The sequence below is a fragment of the Camelus dromedarius genome, chromosome 4 (genome assembly GCF_036321535.1).
Source record: "Camelus dromedarius isolate mCamDro1 chromosome 4, mCamDro1.pat, whole genome shotgun sequence".
In the NCBI taxonomy this organism is placed as follows: domain Eukaryota; kingdom Metazoa; phylum Chordata; class Mammalia; order Artiodactyla; family Camelidae; genus Camelus; species Camelus dromedarius.
The window spans coordinates 81,984,119-82,002,813 of record NC_087439.1 but is presented as its reverse complement, the minus strand read 5'-3'; the positions used below and the strand labels follow the sequence as shown (position 1 = coordinate 82,002,813).

Genomic DNA, 18,695 nt, shown 5'->3' with positions numbered 1-18,695 from the left:
GCTTGCACCAGCACAACGTCATCCCCAGATGGGACCTGGGAGACAGCAGCAGGCTCCATCCAAGCGTGATGCACTCGCCGACAAACAAGCCACCCGATCCCTGGCTCCTCTGTGGCTTTCCTATAGACAGGCTCCATGACCGATGGTTACTCACCCGAAGACAATCACCACCTCACGGACTCACAGACTCCCCTCTGGGTCCAAACCCTCCTCTCTTCTTCAGATCCCTGCTCCAGCTCCAGGTCCTCAAAAGAAGCTGCCCAGACTTTCCTAAGTAGGTCCGACCAGCCTCTCATAGCATCTCGAGGCATCCTTCCTCACACTTGTCAGAGCAACAAATTACCATTTATTTGTTTGATTATTTGATTGACATTCACCTCCACCACGAGGATGTAAATTCTGTAGGACAGAGATTATGTCTTTTTTTTCACTAGAATATTAAGACAGTAGTGGGTTTCAAAAATATCTATTGTATGATTAAATAATGAACAGATGGCAACATGTTAACAGTTTTGACACATTTTGGGGATTTGGGGTTAAAGGGAAAAAGGAAAAACAAAACAAAACCAAAAAGGAATAGGTAATTCCCCAGATTTGACGTTTTTCTTTCTAAACTGATTCTGAGTTAACCTCTTCCACCTCAAAGTGATCCCTGGGTTCAGGCCTCATGGGAAATTTAGAGAACTTTCCAGAACTGTTTCCTGCTTGATATCTGGGCCAATCCATAAGCATTAGCTGAGCATCTTCTATATTGTAGATGCTGCCAGGATGTAAAAAGAAGACTATGGCCCAATCCCTGCCTTCACAGAGCTGCAACTTGGTAAGATACCAGCCCATCAGTATAGCACACTGGGAAACCCCAAGGCTTTGGAAACAGACAGACCTGGGTTTGCAACCTGGTACTACTGTGTGACAGGAAAACCTCCTGAGGACTCAGTTTTTCCTCCCTAAATACAGGTAATGCCTAAGGCTGTTTGAAAGTCAAATGAGGTGTGCTACATAGTAGGTCTTAGTACAAATCCTCTCTGGCATCATGACTTCCCCAAGCAATAATGATTATGAAAATACAGCAGAGTGTTTCAGGCTGGGTGACCCAGAAATGCTTCACCAAAAGGAAAGGCTTGAGACAGACATGAGGCAAGAGCGTGGTATGAGTTTGTCCAGTTTTCCTAGCTACTTGCAGTCTAGGAGCCTCTTACCTACCTACATCTGGCAAATTCCCATTGCGTAGGCTTTGATGGGAGGCAGGCCATTACCTGCCACAAAACCCAACCCTCACTTTCCCAGACTTCCTAGCTCTAAGGGGGGGCAGGCAAAAGCCGGACATTCTGCCAGCTGAAAGCTCCAACTGGGATTTTGAATCTGGAGCAAGTCAGAGAGAAGCTGGGGCAGTTGAGAATTCATTTCTGCAGTGGTGGCAGCAGAGGCAGCAGCGGCCTCTACTGTCTGGAGGAGGAAATGTCAGCCTCAGTGCCTGGGTGGGAAGAGGCCCCACTGCAGTGGGTGGAGGGGACAAGGGTTTTTTAGGCCCTGACCTTGGCTGTGGTGCTGGTTGCCCAGCTTCTCTTGGTATCTACCTGTTTGTGGAGCCTTGCTTGACAGCCCTCATATTGATTCTGTATGCTAACCAGGATCTCTCCAACTTGTGTGTGTGTGTGTTTCCTTTTCTTTTTTTATTTTGCCAGAGTTAGTTTCTGCTGTTTCCAACAGAAGTCCTGACTGACCTTGGTATAAGATGAAAAATAGGTTAGGTTAGGTCACTCCTAAATCTTCTAAATCTCTATCTTTTGTCTTATTTCCCTTATCTCAACAGACATTGGTCTAGCACCTACCATGTATGTGGTATTAAGAATAGGAATACAAAGAGGTTTAAGTTATAGTCCCTGTACCCAGGGAGATGAAAATCACATTGGGACACAGACAAAGGACAAGTGAAGGAAATTAGATGGAACACATCTAGCAAACAAAGGGTTAATTCCCTTTGTTCACAAAGAATTCCAATAAATTCATAAAAGGCAAACAATGCCGTTTTTTTTTTAAATGGGCAAAGGGCACAGAAGAGACGATACTGGCTTTTAAACATCAGAAGATGCTCAGTCTCACTCATAGGAAAAGAATTATAAAGGAAAGCTACAACAAAATACTTTCACTCACTGGGTGATTGACAAAGATCAAAAAGTTTAATATGTTGCATGGGCAAGGCTGTGGGCACAGACATTCTCATATATTGGTAGTGGGAGGGGTAATTTGGATACAGCTTCTAAAGAGAGCAATATGGAGTATATCAAAATTAAAGATGCATAGCCTTTGACCTAGTAATGCCAATTCTAATAATTCATGGTTGTACATGGATGCAAAGAAGTAGGTACAAATGTTGCAGGATTCTTTTCAATACCGAAGGACTAGACACAATCTACATACCCAATAATAGCAGACTGGTTAAATAAGCAATGGTACATTATAGAACGGAATACTATACTGTCACCAAAAATATGGAGGCATATGTATATGTAATGATACGGACTGTCTTCTAGATTTATTGTTAACCGAAAGGTGTAAAAGGGTATTTAAATATGTGTGGACACATTAGTTTCTTCATAGATGTCTGGAAGAAAACACTAACCAAAAAGTGAACAGTGGTGGCTGCCAAGAGAGGAACAAATGAAGGGGACTTATTTTCACTGCAGAGATTTATTTTTGCTGTTTGTAAACCTCTTTGATCCCTTTTGAATTCCAAAGCATGTGCACATAATAACTGGTCAAATACATACATAATCTTTTAAAAGCTAGCTAGGGGAATAGGATATCAGCAAGAAATTAAATGTTACGGTCCAAGGCAGTCCATGCCTAGTACCAAGTGAGTGATGGAGACAGCCAGCAGGGGCGAGAATCTAGAGGCAGGAGAGGTCTCCAGGGCTGGATAGGTCTGGGTAACTGTGACCTAAGCTGGGAAGAATGGCAACATTGAGGCAAGCAGGGGGAGGTGGTGTCCCTGAAGGAGGCAATGCAGCTTTGGAGGCAGCGTGTTCCTGACACATCAGAGGCGAGGGAATAAATGTACTGGGTGGAATCCAAGGTTGGGGAACTGTCTCTTCTGTCTGCCTGCAGGAGGTAATTGTACCCTGGCTTTAGAAGTATTAGAGATGAAAGCATTCCCCTGCACCGAGGGAGTCCCCAGGAACCAGGCTGGGTGGTGCTTCCAGCTGCTCCATGGAGATCTGGGTTGTCACCTCCCCACACTCACACCCAGTCCAACCTAGGCCTGCCAGTGCTTGCCTACAGAGTTACTAGCTGAGAGGAGATGGGCAACCAGCTGCCCAGGGTGGGTTGGCTGGTACAATAGTCAGGAGGGGAGCCTGGCGACGTCTGTGGATACCCAGCCATCTTGGCAGGTGGAGACCTCACATCCCTCAGAGACCTCCCTCTCGGCTTCTCCCAAGCCCTCCCTTCACCTCCTTCGAGATGTCAGTGGAGGATGGTGCTATTAGAGGATACTGACAGCCTCAAAACTTGGCCCCAAAGACACCTCTGCCCTTGTTCATTGTCAGAAGCTGGGTCCCTGCACCCCATCTCACACACACGCCCTCTGCTACAGTGCCTGGGCAGGGGAGTGTCAGGCACCACCCTGTCCCTGCCTTCAAGGCACCTGAGTCACTGTCTGAGCACTGGGGACCTGGCAGACCCAGAAGACATAGCACCTTGAAGGGTGCCTGGACCTGCTGTGGGCAGGACAGGAGGACACCTGAGAAAGAGAAGGGCAACAACGTAAGCTTTGACTCAGGCTGACTGAGGTTTAAATTCTGACTCTTCCACTTAACTGGCTAAGTAACCTTGTGCAAGTCACATGACTTCTCTGAGCCTCAGTCTCCCCATCGATAACATAGGCATTCACTACACAAGTCTATTCAATAAGTATCGAGAATCTACTATGTGTCGGGCAGCACTGTGGGTGCTGAGTGTAGAGCAAGCCTTGTTCCTGTGGGGTGTCTAGCCCAGTGGGTGTCATAACTGTATTTACCTCAGAATTAAACAAGATAGTATGGACGCAGGGCCTTGTAGACAGTAAGTGCTCAATAAATGACAGCAATGTCTTGTGGTTTGAAAGGCTCCCAAAATAATCCCTCTTCCTTCCCTCAGTTTGAAGCCAGTTGAGAGAAAGACATAGGACAGAAATTTGAAAGTCAGCCCTTTTAGAGAAACAAACAAACAAACAAACAAATTAGAGGATATAGCCTAGCTATTCAGCCAAAATGGGCTCTGAAATAGAATAGTTAAATTATCCATCTACCCCAACAACACACACTTATACACACAACTGCAGGCCTCTGTCTTCCAGGAGCTTCCCCTGTCAGCCAGAATCCCCACCGAGGCATTGAGAATACTTGCTCTCTCTGGGCAAATCATTGCGAAATAGAGGGAGGAGGCTGCTGGGCTGCGTGTGTCCATTTTCTCCCCTAAATGCCCCACTATCCTGTTGCCTCCACTCCATCCTCTACTTACAAAATACTTGTTGAGATGAATGACAGGGACAGGAGAGGGGGACCAGATGGGAAAATGGAGGAGTCACTCCATTTCCAGTTTTACCTGAGTGCCATCCTGTGCTAGACCCAGGTACGGGTGTGTGCCGGTATGTGTTTTATTTGCCTCTTTTCTCTGAGATCCACACCCCACCTTCCCTGCCCGGTTTTGTATATCACAGGCTGCACCTCCTTTTTCCTAGGCTCCCTCTTACCAACTAGCTGCTGTCAAGGTTCAGCCAGTGGGAACCACTGACTGGAGATTCAGGAGGGGAGGAAGGGAGAAGCCAGGATATATTGCCCCTTCTATCAAAGTCAGAGGGAACTCAGGCAGTGCTGTGTCTCCTCCATGGCTCTGAACCCAGCCAAATGCCCCTCCCTCCTTGGCCCTCTTGCTCTCTTTGGTTAGTTCCACTGTGGCTCCAACTCCCACCTAGCCACCCCACCTCCTAGGCTCTGGCATCATCATCTCATCCCTTGGTTCCTCCAGTCCTAAGGTGATAGCAGCTTCCTGATGTTGCTGACTTTTGGGTTTCCGTCACAGCATCCAGTCCTGGGAAAGGGACACTGCAGGAAAGACAGAGGCCAGGGCAACAGTGAGCATTGCATCTCTCTGGGGCTGGGGGTAGGGTGGGGATTGCCCTAGTTCCAGCACCTCCAGTGGTTAAACCATTCCTCCAGCCCAACAGGCACTACAGAAAATCCACATGCAAGGATTTTAGGGGCAGCCATCTGGTTGGAAGTGGGGGCTTAAAGCTGTGCATGTGGCATAGGTTTAAAGAAAGGTCATTTGTCTTTATCAAAAAGTGGTGAGTGTGATGGAGTTTACAGGGACGTAAGCCCCCCACCCCCAACTCCCAGCCATTTCCCCATTGTTGCTGCCACTGTGCCACTGCTCTGCCTTAATGCCGGCATCCTGACTCTACACACAAACCTCCTGCCTGAAGGACAGGAGGGTGGGCTGGTGAGCACCAGCTACATCAACTACTCTAAAGGCACCACTTCAGATCCCCTGGCTTCACCAGGCTCTTGTGGCAGCCCTGTGCGACTCACACCAGGTTTTGTACATGGACAACTTAACAGTGCCTTACCTCCTGCCCCAGGGTTTCCCTGTTGACCCTGTAGCCCCAAGTGTGTGCAACCTGGAAGTGCAGGTGAGTTAATGTCTGATGGGGTCAAGGTGTAACCAATGGAAGAATGGAGCCAGTGTGTAAGTTCTCCACCCTCACCTCCTCTCCTGCCCACTTTCCCAAGGAATGGTTCTGAGATGCCATTTGTCCAGCTACATCTTCTCTAGGGTGACTTCTCCTTCCTTCTCTGCTGTTACCTGCCTTGGCTCCCATTCTGCTCCCTGGAATTGCACTCTGTAATGAAATCTGAAGTCAGATTTGCTTTCTGGGGAACCAGGCTAAGATACAGCCTTCCTATCTCTTACAAAGCAAAAGCCCTCCCCCCTCCAATGGTTTTTCCCAAGAGAAAAAACATTTGTGAGACAGTAAGGCCACAGAACTTTATTTAGGACAGACAAGAGGATTCCCTTAGTATTCATCCCCTTCTTCCTCTTCTCCCTCCCCCTCCACACTATCCATGCCCACCTCCTCGTAATCCTTCTCCAGGGCAGCCATATCCTCCCGAGCCTCGGAGAACTCACCCTCCTCCATGCCCTCGCCCACATACCAGTGCACAAACGCCCTCTTGGCATACATAAGGTCGAACTTGTGGTCCAGGCGGGCCCAGGCCTCGGCGATGGCAGTCGTGTTGCTCAGCATGCACACGGCTCGCTGCACCTTGGCCAGGTCACCCCCAGGCACCACAGTGGGCGGCTGGTAGTTGATACCAACCTTGAAGCCTGTGGGGCACCAGTCCACAAACTGGATGGTACGCTTGGTCTTGATGGTAGCAATGGCAGCATTGACATCCTTGGGTACCACGTCTCCACGGTACAGCAGGCAACAGGCCATGTACTTGCCATGACGGGGATCACACTTCACCATCTGGTTGGCAGGCTCAAAGCAGGCATTGGTGATCTCTGCCACTGACAGCTGCTCGTGGTAGGCCTTCTCTGCAGAGATGACTGGCGCATAGGTGGCCAGGGGGAAGTGGATGCGAGGGTAGGGCACCAGGTTGGTCTGGAACTCTGTCAGGTCCACGTTGAGGGCTCCATCGAAGCGCAGGGAGGCTGTGATGGAGGAAACGATCTGACCGATGAGGCGGTTGAGGTTGGTATAGGTGGGGCGCTCGATGTCCAGATTGCGGCGGCAGATGTCATAGATGGCTTCGTTGTCCACCATGAAGGCACAGTCTGAGTGCTCCAGGGTGGTGTGGGTGGTCAGGATGGAGTTGTAGGGCTCGACCACGGCTGTGGACACCTGCGGGGCTGGATAGATGGAGAATTCCAGCTTGGATTTCTTGCCATAGTCAACAGAGAGCCGCTCCATCAGGAGTGAGGTGAAGCCAGAGCCGGTGCCCCCTCCAAAGCTGTGGAAGATGAGAAATCCTTGGAGTCCTGTGCACTGGTCAGCCTAGATAGTGAAGGCGGAGAGAGTGTGGGATATGAAGCACAGCTGAAAAACAGGGAAGAATCAGCTTGTGCTGTTTCAGATTTCCCCAAAAGTTTCATAAAATCCTTGGAAGACTTCTTTTATGAGATCAACAACCCAGGAACCTGATCCCCATCCTTGCTGGAGGCTGAAGTCGATCAGAGAGCCTTGGGTTGGCATTGTTTGGATCCCTGTTTTTCACAGTGCCTCCTGCCCACATCCCTACAATACAAGGGGATATTCTGGGAATGTTTATGGGCTCCCATAGCTTAGGAGAGCAGCCTATAAACAGGTTTGCACTCACGGCCACTCTGCCCAGCATCAGGCCAGTTGCTGTAGGAGAGAAAGAGGACACCCAGCTCCAGGCTGGAGCCCACACTCTGCCTCCCCTCCACTCCAGTTCTGATTCTCTGTCTTTAAGACTTGTCCAGGAGGCTCTCCCAAGGATGGAAGTTGCCCTTCCTGATCTGGTCTTCAGACCGTTTCACAACAGGAATCCAGATTTCCTCTTCCCCAGCCCTCAGCTCTTCTCTCACCAGTTTCCGGATCCTGTCCAGCACCAGATCGATGAGCTCCTTTCCGATGGTGTAGTGACCTCGGGCATAGTTATTGGCAGCATCTTCCTTGCCAGTAATGAGTTGCTCTGGATGGAAGAGCTGGCGGTACGTGCCCGTCCGAACTTCATCTAGAGTGAGCAGAGTTTTAGGCCCCCTTCCCCTTACATCCTGGCTCCCAGAGCCCCAGGATACCCAAAAGGGGTGCAGCCAACAGTACCAAGTCCTACCCTAGAGGAACCCCATTCAGACTGCTGCTATTGCCCTTTAAGTTCTTCAGTGAGGAGGAAAGAGATGTGAAATGATCTTGAGACTTTGCAGCTGTGTGACAGCAGATCAAGAATTCTAACTGGCTTCAGGAACTGGGAACCACAAACTCAGTGCTCTCCAGTTAAGGAGAAGGACTTGCTGAGGTACCTGGGACAAGGCCATGGCAGGGCTGATCATCACTCACCGATCACAGTGGGCTCCAGATCCACAAACACTGCCCGGGGCACATGTTTTCCAGCCCCAGTTTCACTAAAGAAGGTGTTGAAGGAGTCGTCCCCTCCCCCGATGGTCTTGTCGCTGGGCATCTGCCCATCTGGTTGGATCCCATGTTCCAAGCAGTAGAGCTCCCAGCAGGCATTGCCAATCTGCACGCCGGCCTGCCCCACGTGGACTGAGATGCACTCACGCTGAGTGGGCAAAGGGCAGAGAGAAGCATATCGTGTCTGGATACGATTCCTGCCTTCCTTCCTTGAGTGGTTCTCTGGCTAAGAGCAAAAGTTCCTGGACTCTGCTCTCTTGGACCCACCTCCCTTGTCTAAGCATTTACTGGTGGTAAATTGAGGACCAAGAGGCACTGGATCCCGGAACTGGGCCAAAACCCTCAGGGGAAGCAGAAGATGTAGCTGGTTCTGATTATAGAGTCTTGCTCAGTGACTAAGTGTCTTGAGGAACATTGAGGGGGTCAGATCAGTCTGACAGAGCACAATAGTCAACCCACCCACGTCCAGAAAGAAATTAGGAGCCAGTGGTGAGGGAGGCAAGATCCAAGTGAAGTTTCAGGGGTCAGAGATAAGGAAGAGGTTCAGAAAAGGAGAAAGGACTCTGGATTCATGTTACAGCTAGAAATGCCAGTGAGGAAGGGAAAGTGGGCCTGGAATGGCTGTGCACCTGCTGTTCTTTCCTCTCGGGTGTGCGTGGTTCTGGAGTGGAGTGGGGCTGGGAAGAAAGTTCTTCCCAACATGATTCAAGGATAGTAGCCAAAGAACTCTTGGCCCCTGAAGCAGGACTGGGATAACCTGCTTAGTCCTAGAGAAGAGAAAGCTCGTTGCCCTTCCTGGGAAGCCCCGTGAACATTAAAAAGACTTGACCCTCTTGCTTTCATCATTTGTTGAGCCTCAACTATGTGTCTGATGTTGTGTGGACACTGGGGATACATACACATAATACCCTGTCCTGCGCTTAAGAAACTCTCTATCTAGGGAAAGGAGAGTTTCATATGTTAACAGACATGTGACAGTGTGGTAAGTGGGATCCCAGAGTGTGTCTCCCTGCTCTGCTTGAGAAGTATTTATGGCAGACCTTAAAAACAAAACGAGCACATCCATCAAATTTCCCCCAAACTCTAAGGCTTAACCATGTGGAGAAATGTGAATTGTCACACAGCTGGTAGCAGCCTAAAGTGATGTATCTCTTTAGGAGAGTGATTTGGCAATATCAGGAAAGAAGAAGATGCTCTTGCTCTAGAGAAATTCTTACACAGGGAACCAAGAAAACATGTGCAAGAACAGTCACAGCACTGCAGCAACAGAAGCCAGTTAAATGTCCTCCTCCAACAGGAGAAAATGGATCAAAAATGATCTGGAAGTAGAAGTGGATGAATACAAGAAAGAATCTTAACTAAAAAGATTCTTATCAAAAAAAAAGCCTATTTAGAATACTCATACGATATCATTTACATGAATCTTTAACTTATAAAATGATACTATGCATCATTTACAGATACATTTTTGTATTTGCTATAAAAATAAAGAAAGCACAGGAAAATATTAACATTCAGTTTGGAATAGTGGTTCTCTCTGGTAGAGGAGGGAGATGACTGCAATCGGAAAAAGATTCTACTTTTAAGAAATAGAAAGTGCTTAAGGCTGGGTAGCAGGTATTCATTATATTATCCTTTATACCTTTTTGCATGTCTGAAATATTTCATAATTTTTAATGTGGATGCTTTCCCCATAAATTTAATACTTCACTGACTTTGTAAATATGACACAAAGGCCTTGACTTCTTTGGATTTTTAGATGACTGGGATTAATACATAAACCATCTGTATCCCAGCCCCATTACTTCTCTGCTTGACTTGAGCAAGAGTCTTATCCTCTCTGTGGGTGTCCTTTCCCCTGAAATGGGGTGATAACAAGAGGTTCCTCCTAGAATTACTCTGAGGATTAAACGAAAGAATGCATGCAAGTTGCCTGACTCACTGCATGACACACAGTAAGATGCTCCATTCCTGTTGGGTCCCCTAACCAATTCCCCATCCCCCAAGCCCTAGTGTTATAGTAAGAGAAAGGGATTTAAGGACAAAGGGCTCCAGAAATTCCCAAGTCCAGGAGAGAGGGCTGACTCGGCTCACCAATCACCTAGCAAGGTCAGCCCACCGCTGCACCTCAGAGCCTGCCCAGGCTCTGTGTACAAAGTCAGACACCATCCTGGGCCCCACAACTGCTGACCCACCAAGGCGTCTCTGACCTGGGGTATGCCTCAGATGCTGGAAACAATGCCCCTTATTCTGGGTTTGGGCAAATAACTCAGCCCCTGCAATCACACAGACTTGGCCTCAAACCCCCATCCCTCTAGGATCTTGGATAAATTTCTTCACCTCAGTTGCTCTGATTCCCTTTTCTGGATTGTGAAAATAGTATAATCTCATACTCGGCAGGCTTTGTCATTAGGTTGTTTAGTTCCATATATTAAGCATTAATTAGGCACCAGGCACTGTGCTAAGGGCTGCACCTACATTATCTCATTTAATCTTCACGACAACCCCCTTAGGTAGGTATTTCTGTTACTCCATTTTACAGATGAAGAAACTGACTCTCTGGTCAAGCAACTGGCTCAAGGTCATGAGTAAAACCAGGAACATTCAGAGAGGGGACAGTCTGGCTGCAACCATGCTCATAACCGCTCTTCTTTCCTGCCTGGTGGCAAGACAGGTAAAGATATCAGATGAGCCCCCCGCACAACCAGCTCTCAACAGTTGGGAGCACCCTCCTCCTCCTCCCCTCCTCCCTCTCCCCAATGATATGTAACTGAAATGAGGGGGTCAAACCAAGGCACAGCAGAAGAACAGGGCTATGAAGGTGCGTCCCTACAGCTGGGAAGTGGGACCAGAGGCCAACAGGGGCCCAAGGTTTGCAGGAAAGCGCCTGCACTTTCTGCTCCTGTCCTGCTCACCCTACTCTCCCTACCCCTAAATTCAGAGCCCTTCAGTAGCTCTAGGCTCAGACCCATATCTTAGTTGCCATCACATGTCCTTCTCCACCCCCTGAATATTCCCCCACATACCAGTACATTTGGGGGGGCTATATTCACATCTGGAAGTCTCTGTCCCTCTCCCCCACCTCACTTGCCTACAAACTGTAGTCTCATGAACATCTGGACCCATGGGACTCTCGTTATCATGCTTGGCCCCCACCCCTGCTCACCATTCTGCCTGGCTGGGGGCTGGCTGGAGTCTGTCTGTCTGTCTGTCAGCTGCGAGACGGAAGGCAGGGACAGGTCTGTGAGGGACCCACAGCCGCAGGCCTCCTTATACTCTCTGGCTTGCTCTCAGGGAGGGAGTGTTGTTAGAAACGGCCCCAGGAGGGCAGGCCTGTTGACTTGGTTCCCAGGCAGCAGGCAAGCACTGGGCCTGGGCCTGGGTCCAAGCAGGGGAGCAAGGTGGGGCGGGCAGAGGAGGGGCCTGCTGGAAGCTCCATGTATCCAGGCCCCAGGCAAAAGGTGTCTGTTGCTCAGCCGCACAGCCCTGCTTCCTGGTGGCACAGCTTGGCCCTCGCAGGTGGGAGAGGATTTAGAAATCAAGCCTCCTGAGCTCTAGCACCACCCCCATCCCCAGTGTGGGTGAGGATTGGAAGTAAAGGTGGGCATGGGGTGCTAAGGAGAGTCTGCAGTGAACCAGAAATAATGAGTCCTCGGGCAAGAGATTGACAGGAGGCCTCCTGGGTGGAAACTCAGAATATCATAGAACAGTGGGAACTAGAGATCGGCTTTAGCCCCATCTTCTTTTGCCTCAGTCTTCTCGTCTGTATTGTGATATTAAACAAGATAAACTTTCTTAGGTGCTTAGTCTAGAATTGATGTTGTTCTCCATGGGCAAAACAAGATGCTGAGCAGAGGCTCAGGGCTTTCCTAAGTGTGTCTCCCTGTTCCAGTGCAGGGCTTTGCTGGTCTAGCCTGGCCTTATTTCCTCACAGAAGGAGTCGTCTTCTGGCCTTAGAAAAAATTATGAGATAAAACTGTTACCTTCTCACATTTGTATCCTGCTGTGTAGTTCTTCAGGCAGCATCACCCCTTATCTCCTCTGAGTCCCTCAACAATTTTGTGAGGTAGGCAAGGCAGGGCCTCCACTCTCAGAGGAAGAAAAGGAAATGGAAGCCTCTTGTGTCTTGCCCAAGGTCACATGGGTGTTCATTAGCAGTGAAATTAAGATTCTTTTGGGACTCAGGCTTGGTGCTTCTCTCCTTTCCACATGGCAGAGTTTTTACAGTGTCTCCTCCTCCTCTTGTGCCTTTATTTCAGTCCTTCCCATCTTAAATTCTGTGGTCAGTTGTGCTCACTCCCTTGCATACCCCTCCACTCCCTTACCTCCCTCTAGTTTCAGCTTCCTCATGTGACTAAATCACAACCCTGGTTAAATCCATTTCTTCACTAACTGCGCATGCATTGACCCAGTTAAACAGTGGCAGTAGAAAATCCCAGGACCATACTGACTGATCTGACTTCAAATGCATGACCACTAACCTCAAAGGGCCCCTAATGCTACCTGGAAACCACATTACATCTCTTTAGTCACACTTCCAGTGAATAGCCATGACCAGAAATAGAAATGCCAGGTTTAGCAAATAAAAGAAGTTTATCTAGCAGTCCTATCCAGGAAGTAGTTGCTAATGTGAATTTTTTTCAGTCACTGTGGCAAATGGTGAGAGAGTTATTTTGAAGTTGGGGCTTTTTCAGAGCCTTTCTCATCACAGTATACCAAGGTGTGACCCAGAATTTCAAGATGGTTAACTCTGGTTTGAGCTATGGACTGAAGTCTTCTCTCTCCTACCTGAAACTAAGAGACCAAGATCCCCAGAGAGAAGACACAGTCAACCAACACTGCAAAGGTAAGGAAGCTCAGTCTACACTGGGTTGATCCATGAAGTCATAGACCTCAAGAATTATGATTCATATGGATGGATTTGGGGCCCAAAAGTCTCCTGCTAGCACTTCAACTTCTCCCAACTGATCTTCAGAGTTGGGCATCTCAGAGTCAACATAGACAACACCAATTCTGGAAAGAAAATTATCCTCAAGTCAGGCAGAGGCAGGAGTCTTATGTAAAACAGAGTAACAAGACTGAGATTTTTGACAGCATATTAATGTATTTAAGTTATAAAATGAGAGGTAGTCAATACTCTTCATTCCTTCAATAAATACTTATTGAGTGTCTGCTATGTGCCAAGCACTGTTCCAGGTGCCAGAGATACAGTGGTGGACAAAAAGTGGTGGTTTTAAGGGGTTTACATTTTCATAGGAAGACATAATAACTAAACAAACAGTAATTTTGGGTAGTAATGAACACACAAAGAAAACAAAACAAGATAATGGCACAGAAAGAGATGGGGGACTACCATTGAGAGGAAGCCGCTCTTGAAGAAGGTGATGTTTGAATGAAATGACAGGGAGTCAGCCACAGCAAGGTCTGGATCTTAGTGCTCCAGGCAGAGAGAATTGTGAATGCAAAGCAGCAAGCCTGGCTGTTCAGGGAAGCTGAAGATGGAGGGAGGGAGGGAGCCATGCAAGATGAGATCATGTAAAGGGGCCTGGGAGGAGAATGGCTTTTATTACATGTGCAGTGGGAGAGTTTTAAGCAAGTGTCATTGCCTACTTTGTGTTCTGTTTTAGAGAGATTGTTGCAGTTGCTATGTGGAGAATGCCTTATAGGGGTTTAAGAGTAGGAGCAGGAAGCTAGTAAGGAAGTTAGGGAAGGCATCCAGAAAGGAGGGGATGGTGGCCTGGACTAGAGGGGGGATGGGGGAAGTAGCTGGGTTTGAAGTAGTTTAATAAGACATGCTAATGTAGGGTGTGCAGACCCACCCAATAGCCTTACCTGATCCCTGCCTCCATTTCTTCTTTGCTGGCATGGTCCTGATTTTGTATAATTATTCACCCTTCCACTTGTTCAAGGAAGATGGCCTTTCCCCAGACCTATGGGTGAGTCTAGGTTAGTCTGAACCATTCGTGGTAATTCCATTTGCTCCCTCCAGTGACTGGCTTAGGCATGGAGCCAGTGAGATATAAGGGAAAGTCTGCTAGGGTGCTTTAAGGAAAGGCTTTTCTCCCTGATAAAAAGAGATGCGAGAGGAAACCCTCTTTTCCTGCCTCAGGATGGTGTCATATTAGGGTATGATACTTGGAGTTGCTGCAGCCATCTTATGATCAGGAGAAAAGATGTCACCAGCCCACTGAGTATGCTAGAGCAGAAAGCTGGAAATACCAGACCTATTGATGACATCACCGAATCAAGCTTGGAACCGCCCTACACTTAGATTTCTTGCAGGATAATAAATATCCCCATTGTTTAAGCTGTTGGTTTTTAGGCTTTCCATTACTTGAAGCCAAAACATTCTAACTAATAAAAGAGGGGAAGAAGAGAGGGAAAGAAAGAAATGCAGGGTGATTCTAGGTTTTTAACTTAAGCACTTGGGTGAAAGGTGATACTGTTTACTCAGGCTCAGAAGCCTAGGACAGAAGCAGGTTTGACAGGGAGTGTGATGAGGGTAGTATATTGAGAGTTGTACTTTGAGTGTGTTATCTTGAGATGTTTAATGGGGCTTTCAAGGTATGATGTCAAGAAGGCAAATAGTCATGTGAGCCTGAATTCAGAAGAAAGGTCCAAAATGGAGGTATACATTTGAGAGTTCTCAGCATATAGGTGATATGTCTTTCTTTTTCTTTATATTCTTGCATTACAGTCTAGAAATGTATATACTCTATGTACCCTCTTTTGGATAACCCTAGTAATGTTATAATCACTTTTTATTAGGGACATTTAAAAATATACCCCAAAGCAGAGATAATATAATAAAACCCAATATACTCATTACCCACCTTCAACAATTGCTCCTCCAGGGAGAAAAGCATGTGAAGAAAAGAGGGAGCCTGGGACTGAGCACCCTTTAGAGATAAGCCATCAAGGACCAAAATGAATGAGTGGCAAGGAAAAAACCAGAAGAGGGGGCATCATCGAAGCCAAGAAAGAAGTGTTTCAACTATGAAACACTATGAAGTAAGGATCAACTGTGTCAAACACTGCTGAGTGGCTGAGAAAGACGAAGAAAGAGAGGTGTGACCTTTGGCTTTGGCAAGATGGAGGTCACTAGAAACCCTGGCAAGAACATCTCAGTGGAGCATGTGAAGCAAGCCTGAGTGAACAGTGGGGAGGAGAGAAGACATGGAGATATCCCTTTGGAAAGATGCTTCTGTGAGAAGAAGGACAGCTGGTAGATGCTCCAGTCTGGAAAAAAACGGAGGGATGGGCACTAAAGCTCAGCTCCACCCCACAGATGGAATCAGTAAAGATATTTTAAACTTTGAGGACCTTGCTGCACTGCTCCAAGATGGAGGTGAGGCTCTGAGAAGAGGTTAGAAAAGATGGAGAGAGCAATGAGCAAGGAGAAGAGGGAGAGAGATCCAAAGAGAGAGTGGACACTCATGTAGGGTAGATGAGCTAAGCAATGAACTAAGCATTGGGAACAGTGAAGAAGTGCCTCACATCATCTTCTAGATTCTGTACATGTATGTGAATGTCTAACAGTTTTCCGTCTGGTAATGTGGACTATTACCTGTACACCTACCCAGAGCTTATGGCCCCAATTCAGGAGATTTGTATTTATCCTGAGGAGATACATACACACTCATAGTCATGCACGTACATGCACATTCAAACACACTTGCACCATCAGAAGCAGAATCTATATTCCATCAACACTCCTTGGGCAGTTTTCCCTGTACCCTTTCTTCTCCATTTCCCCTTCCATAACACCTGCTCAGGGATTGTGAATTCCTTGCTACAGGGGCCAGGGTAACATAAATATGTGATGTTGGTTGAGCATATGATATTAAATGGCAACAGGCACTGGTCTTCTGTGTCAGGGAGACTCAGAATGGTGAGGACTGGGTGAACTGAAGCAGCTTATTGCCCATCCTAAGAGGTAGCCACCACTTGGTACATTTGTTGCTACATTGGTTTCCTAACCTGGCTGTAACAAATTGCTACAAACTTAGTAGCTTAAAACAACACAAGTTTGTTATCTTACAGTTCTGGAGATCAGAAGTCCAAAATAGGTCTTAAGGGGATTGTAATATTATGATTTATAAGAAAAATATATATTTGGTTACTTAGATGACCAAAATGTATTTCTTATATATTATTTGGTCTTTGTCCACCCCTCCTGGCTCACAGTTCCCAAACCCTTAGTATTTCCCAAGTGTTGGCAGTGATCAAAACTTGTCTTTTCTTATGTTAATGAGGTGACTTTTGGACCCACCTAAGGATGGGGGCCACTTGCCAGTGGAGCCAACCGAGTGATTAAAGGGGCAGATCCACTATCCCCTTCCAACCTCCTGGGAAGGGAGGGGTCTGGAAATTGAGTTCAATCACCAATGTTCAGTGATCTAATCAATTGTCCCTACATAATGAAGCTTCCATTAAAAACTCAAAAGGATGTGGTTCAGAGAACTTCCAGGTTGGTGAACACATGGAGGTGATGGGAGGCTGGCATGCCTAGAGAGGGCATGGAAGCTCTGCACCATTCCTCCATACCTTTCCCTATGCATCTCTTCCATCTGACTGCTCCTAACTTATATCCTTTTATAATAAACCAGTGATCTAGTAGGTAAAATGTTCCCTGAACTCTGTGAGCCTCTCTAGCAAATTAATTGAACCCAAGGAGGAGGTGGTGGTAACCTCTAATTCATAGCCAGTCAGTCAGAAGTACAGGTAACAAGGGGGGGGGGGTAAAGCTCAGTGATAGAGCACATGCTCAGCATGCACAGCATCCTGGGTTCAATCCCCAGTACCTCCATTAAATAAATAAATACATAAATACATAAACAAACAACACTAAGTACCCCCTGACAAAACAAAACAAAAAGAAGTACAAGTAGCAACCTGAACTTGCAACTGGCATCTGAAGTGGGGGGTAGGGGTGGGAGGACAGTCTTGTAGAACTGAATCCCTAACCTGTGGAATCTGATGCTAGCTCCTGGCAGAAAGCTGTATTCTCGAACACCCTGCTGGTGTCTGAGAACTGCTTGGTGGTGTGGTGGGGGAGCCCTCCCGGGAGCCCCCCCCCCCCCATTGGAACTGGAAACCTATTTAGGGATAAACTCAAGGTGTTGGCAGGGTTGCCTTCTTTCTAAAGACTCTAGGGGAGAATCTGTTCCTTGCCTTTTCCATCAAGAGGCTGTCCACATTCCTTGACTCATGACCTCCTTCCATCCTGAAAGCCATCAATCTGACCTCTCCTTCCCTGACTCTGACTCTCCTGCCTCACTCTTCCATTTGTAGGGACCCTTGTGATTACAGTGGGCTTACCCAGAAAATCTAGAATAATCTCCCCATCTCAAGATCTTTATCTTAATCACATCTGCAAAGTCTTTTGCCATGTAAGTTAACACGGTCACAGGTTCCAGGGATTAGGATGTGGACATCTTTAGGAAGTTATTATTCTGCCTATCACAGCTTCTAAATGGGAATGCAGGCCTACTATAGCCAGATTTTCCAGTTCTTCTCAAGATAAACTAGAAATCTGGATTTTTACATGACTGTGCAGAAAAGAATTAATGTAACAGGCCTGAGACTGCTATCCTTAGAAAGGCCTGCTCACAAGGTTGGTCTTTTGCTGACATCTGGAACTTGGCTCTCAGAGTGTTCCCAGTCAACAGCTAATGGATAAAGATGGTTCGTTGTGCCTAGACTGTGTGTAAATGATATGATTTATGCTAAATGCCTGCTTTTCTTCTGGGAGTCTGGAATTTTGGTATGTGCAAGGCAGAGGTCCCTGTGTGACCAGCTCCCACTAAAAACCTTGGGTGCTGAGTCTCTAATGGGCTTCCTAGGGCAGAAACACTGCAGGGAAATGTTGCTCCATTTTCATTTCGGAGGAAGAGTACACTGTGTGCGCCTTTATGGGAGGGAGAGGGCATACAGTCCCTTAGTCTCTGCTTGTGTGTTTTTCCTTTATTATCCAGCTGTGTATTGTTCCTCCATCACTGTAAAGGACCTTAGCTGTGAGTCCATCTAGCAAATCTCCTAATATGGGGGGTGGTCTTGGGAATGCCCCAAATAAAGACAATTCCTGATTTTTTCCATATTCTAAACTCTATGGGGGTTAACACTGTGAGGGCCAAACAAAACATTTCTGAGAGGGAATTTGGCCTCCAGGCTGCTAATTTGCAACTTCTGGTTTCCTAGGTTTCTACTCTAATTTTAGTCCCATCTCTGTAGTGAAACAATTCATCTGACACACACTTTGCAAATGTTTACCATGTGCTAAGCACCATACTACGAACTAGAGACCCAAAAATGGGTAAGACACAATGCTTACCTTCAACAAAGTGCCATCTAGTAAGATGGACATGTATATGAGTAACTGCAGCATCATGTGCTACATACACTAAAATAAATGCAGAAAATGCTCTAAGAGTCCAGACAGCTATGCACTATGCATGCTAAGCATGTGCTCCACCATTAAGCTATATCCCCTGCCCCACAGTGCTTTGCTGTGTATGTACACATCTCTCAGTTCATCTGATCCTCACAGTCCAAA

At 47.1% G+C, this 18,695-nt stretch overlaps 1 protein-coding gene across 2 annotated transcripts; it reads right to left on the bottom strand.

Annotated features, from left to right (window-relative positions):
- Nucleotides 1–6,005: 6,005 nt before the first annotated feature.
- On the bottom strand, nucleotides 6,006–11,441 carry LOC105096135 (tubulin alpha-1D chain). 2 transcript variants are annotated; one of them, XM_031452213.2, is made up of 4 exons: nucleotides 11,307–11,441; nucleotides 8,066–8,288; nucleotides 7,594–7,742; nucleotides 6,006–7,039 (listed from the first exon to the last, which is right to left on the bottom strand). In XM_031452213.2, exons 1-4 carry the CDS (start codon nucleotides 11,307–11,309, stop codon nucleotides 6,056–6,058), a joined length of 1,359 nt encoding a protein of 452 aa, XP_031308073.1. In that variant the 5' UTR covers nucleotides 11,310–11,441; the 3' UTR covers nucleotides 6,006–6,055. The 2 variants fall into 2 exon arrangements, with proteins under 2 accessions (XP_031308073.1, XP_031308074.1); XM_031452214.2 differs by lacking the exon at nucleotides 11,307–11,441 and having other exon boundaries at nucleotides 6,006–6,995; nucleotides 8,066–8,155.
- Nucleotides 11,442–18,695: the final 7,254 nt, after the last annotated feature.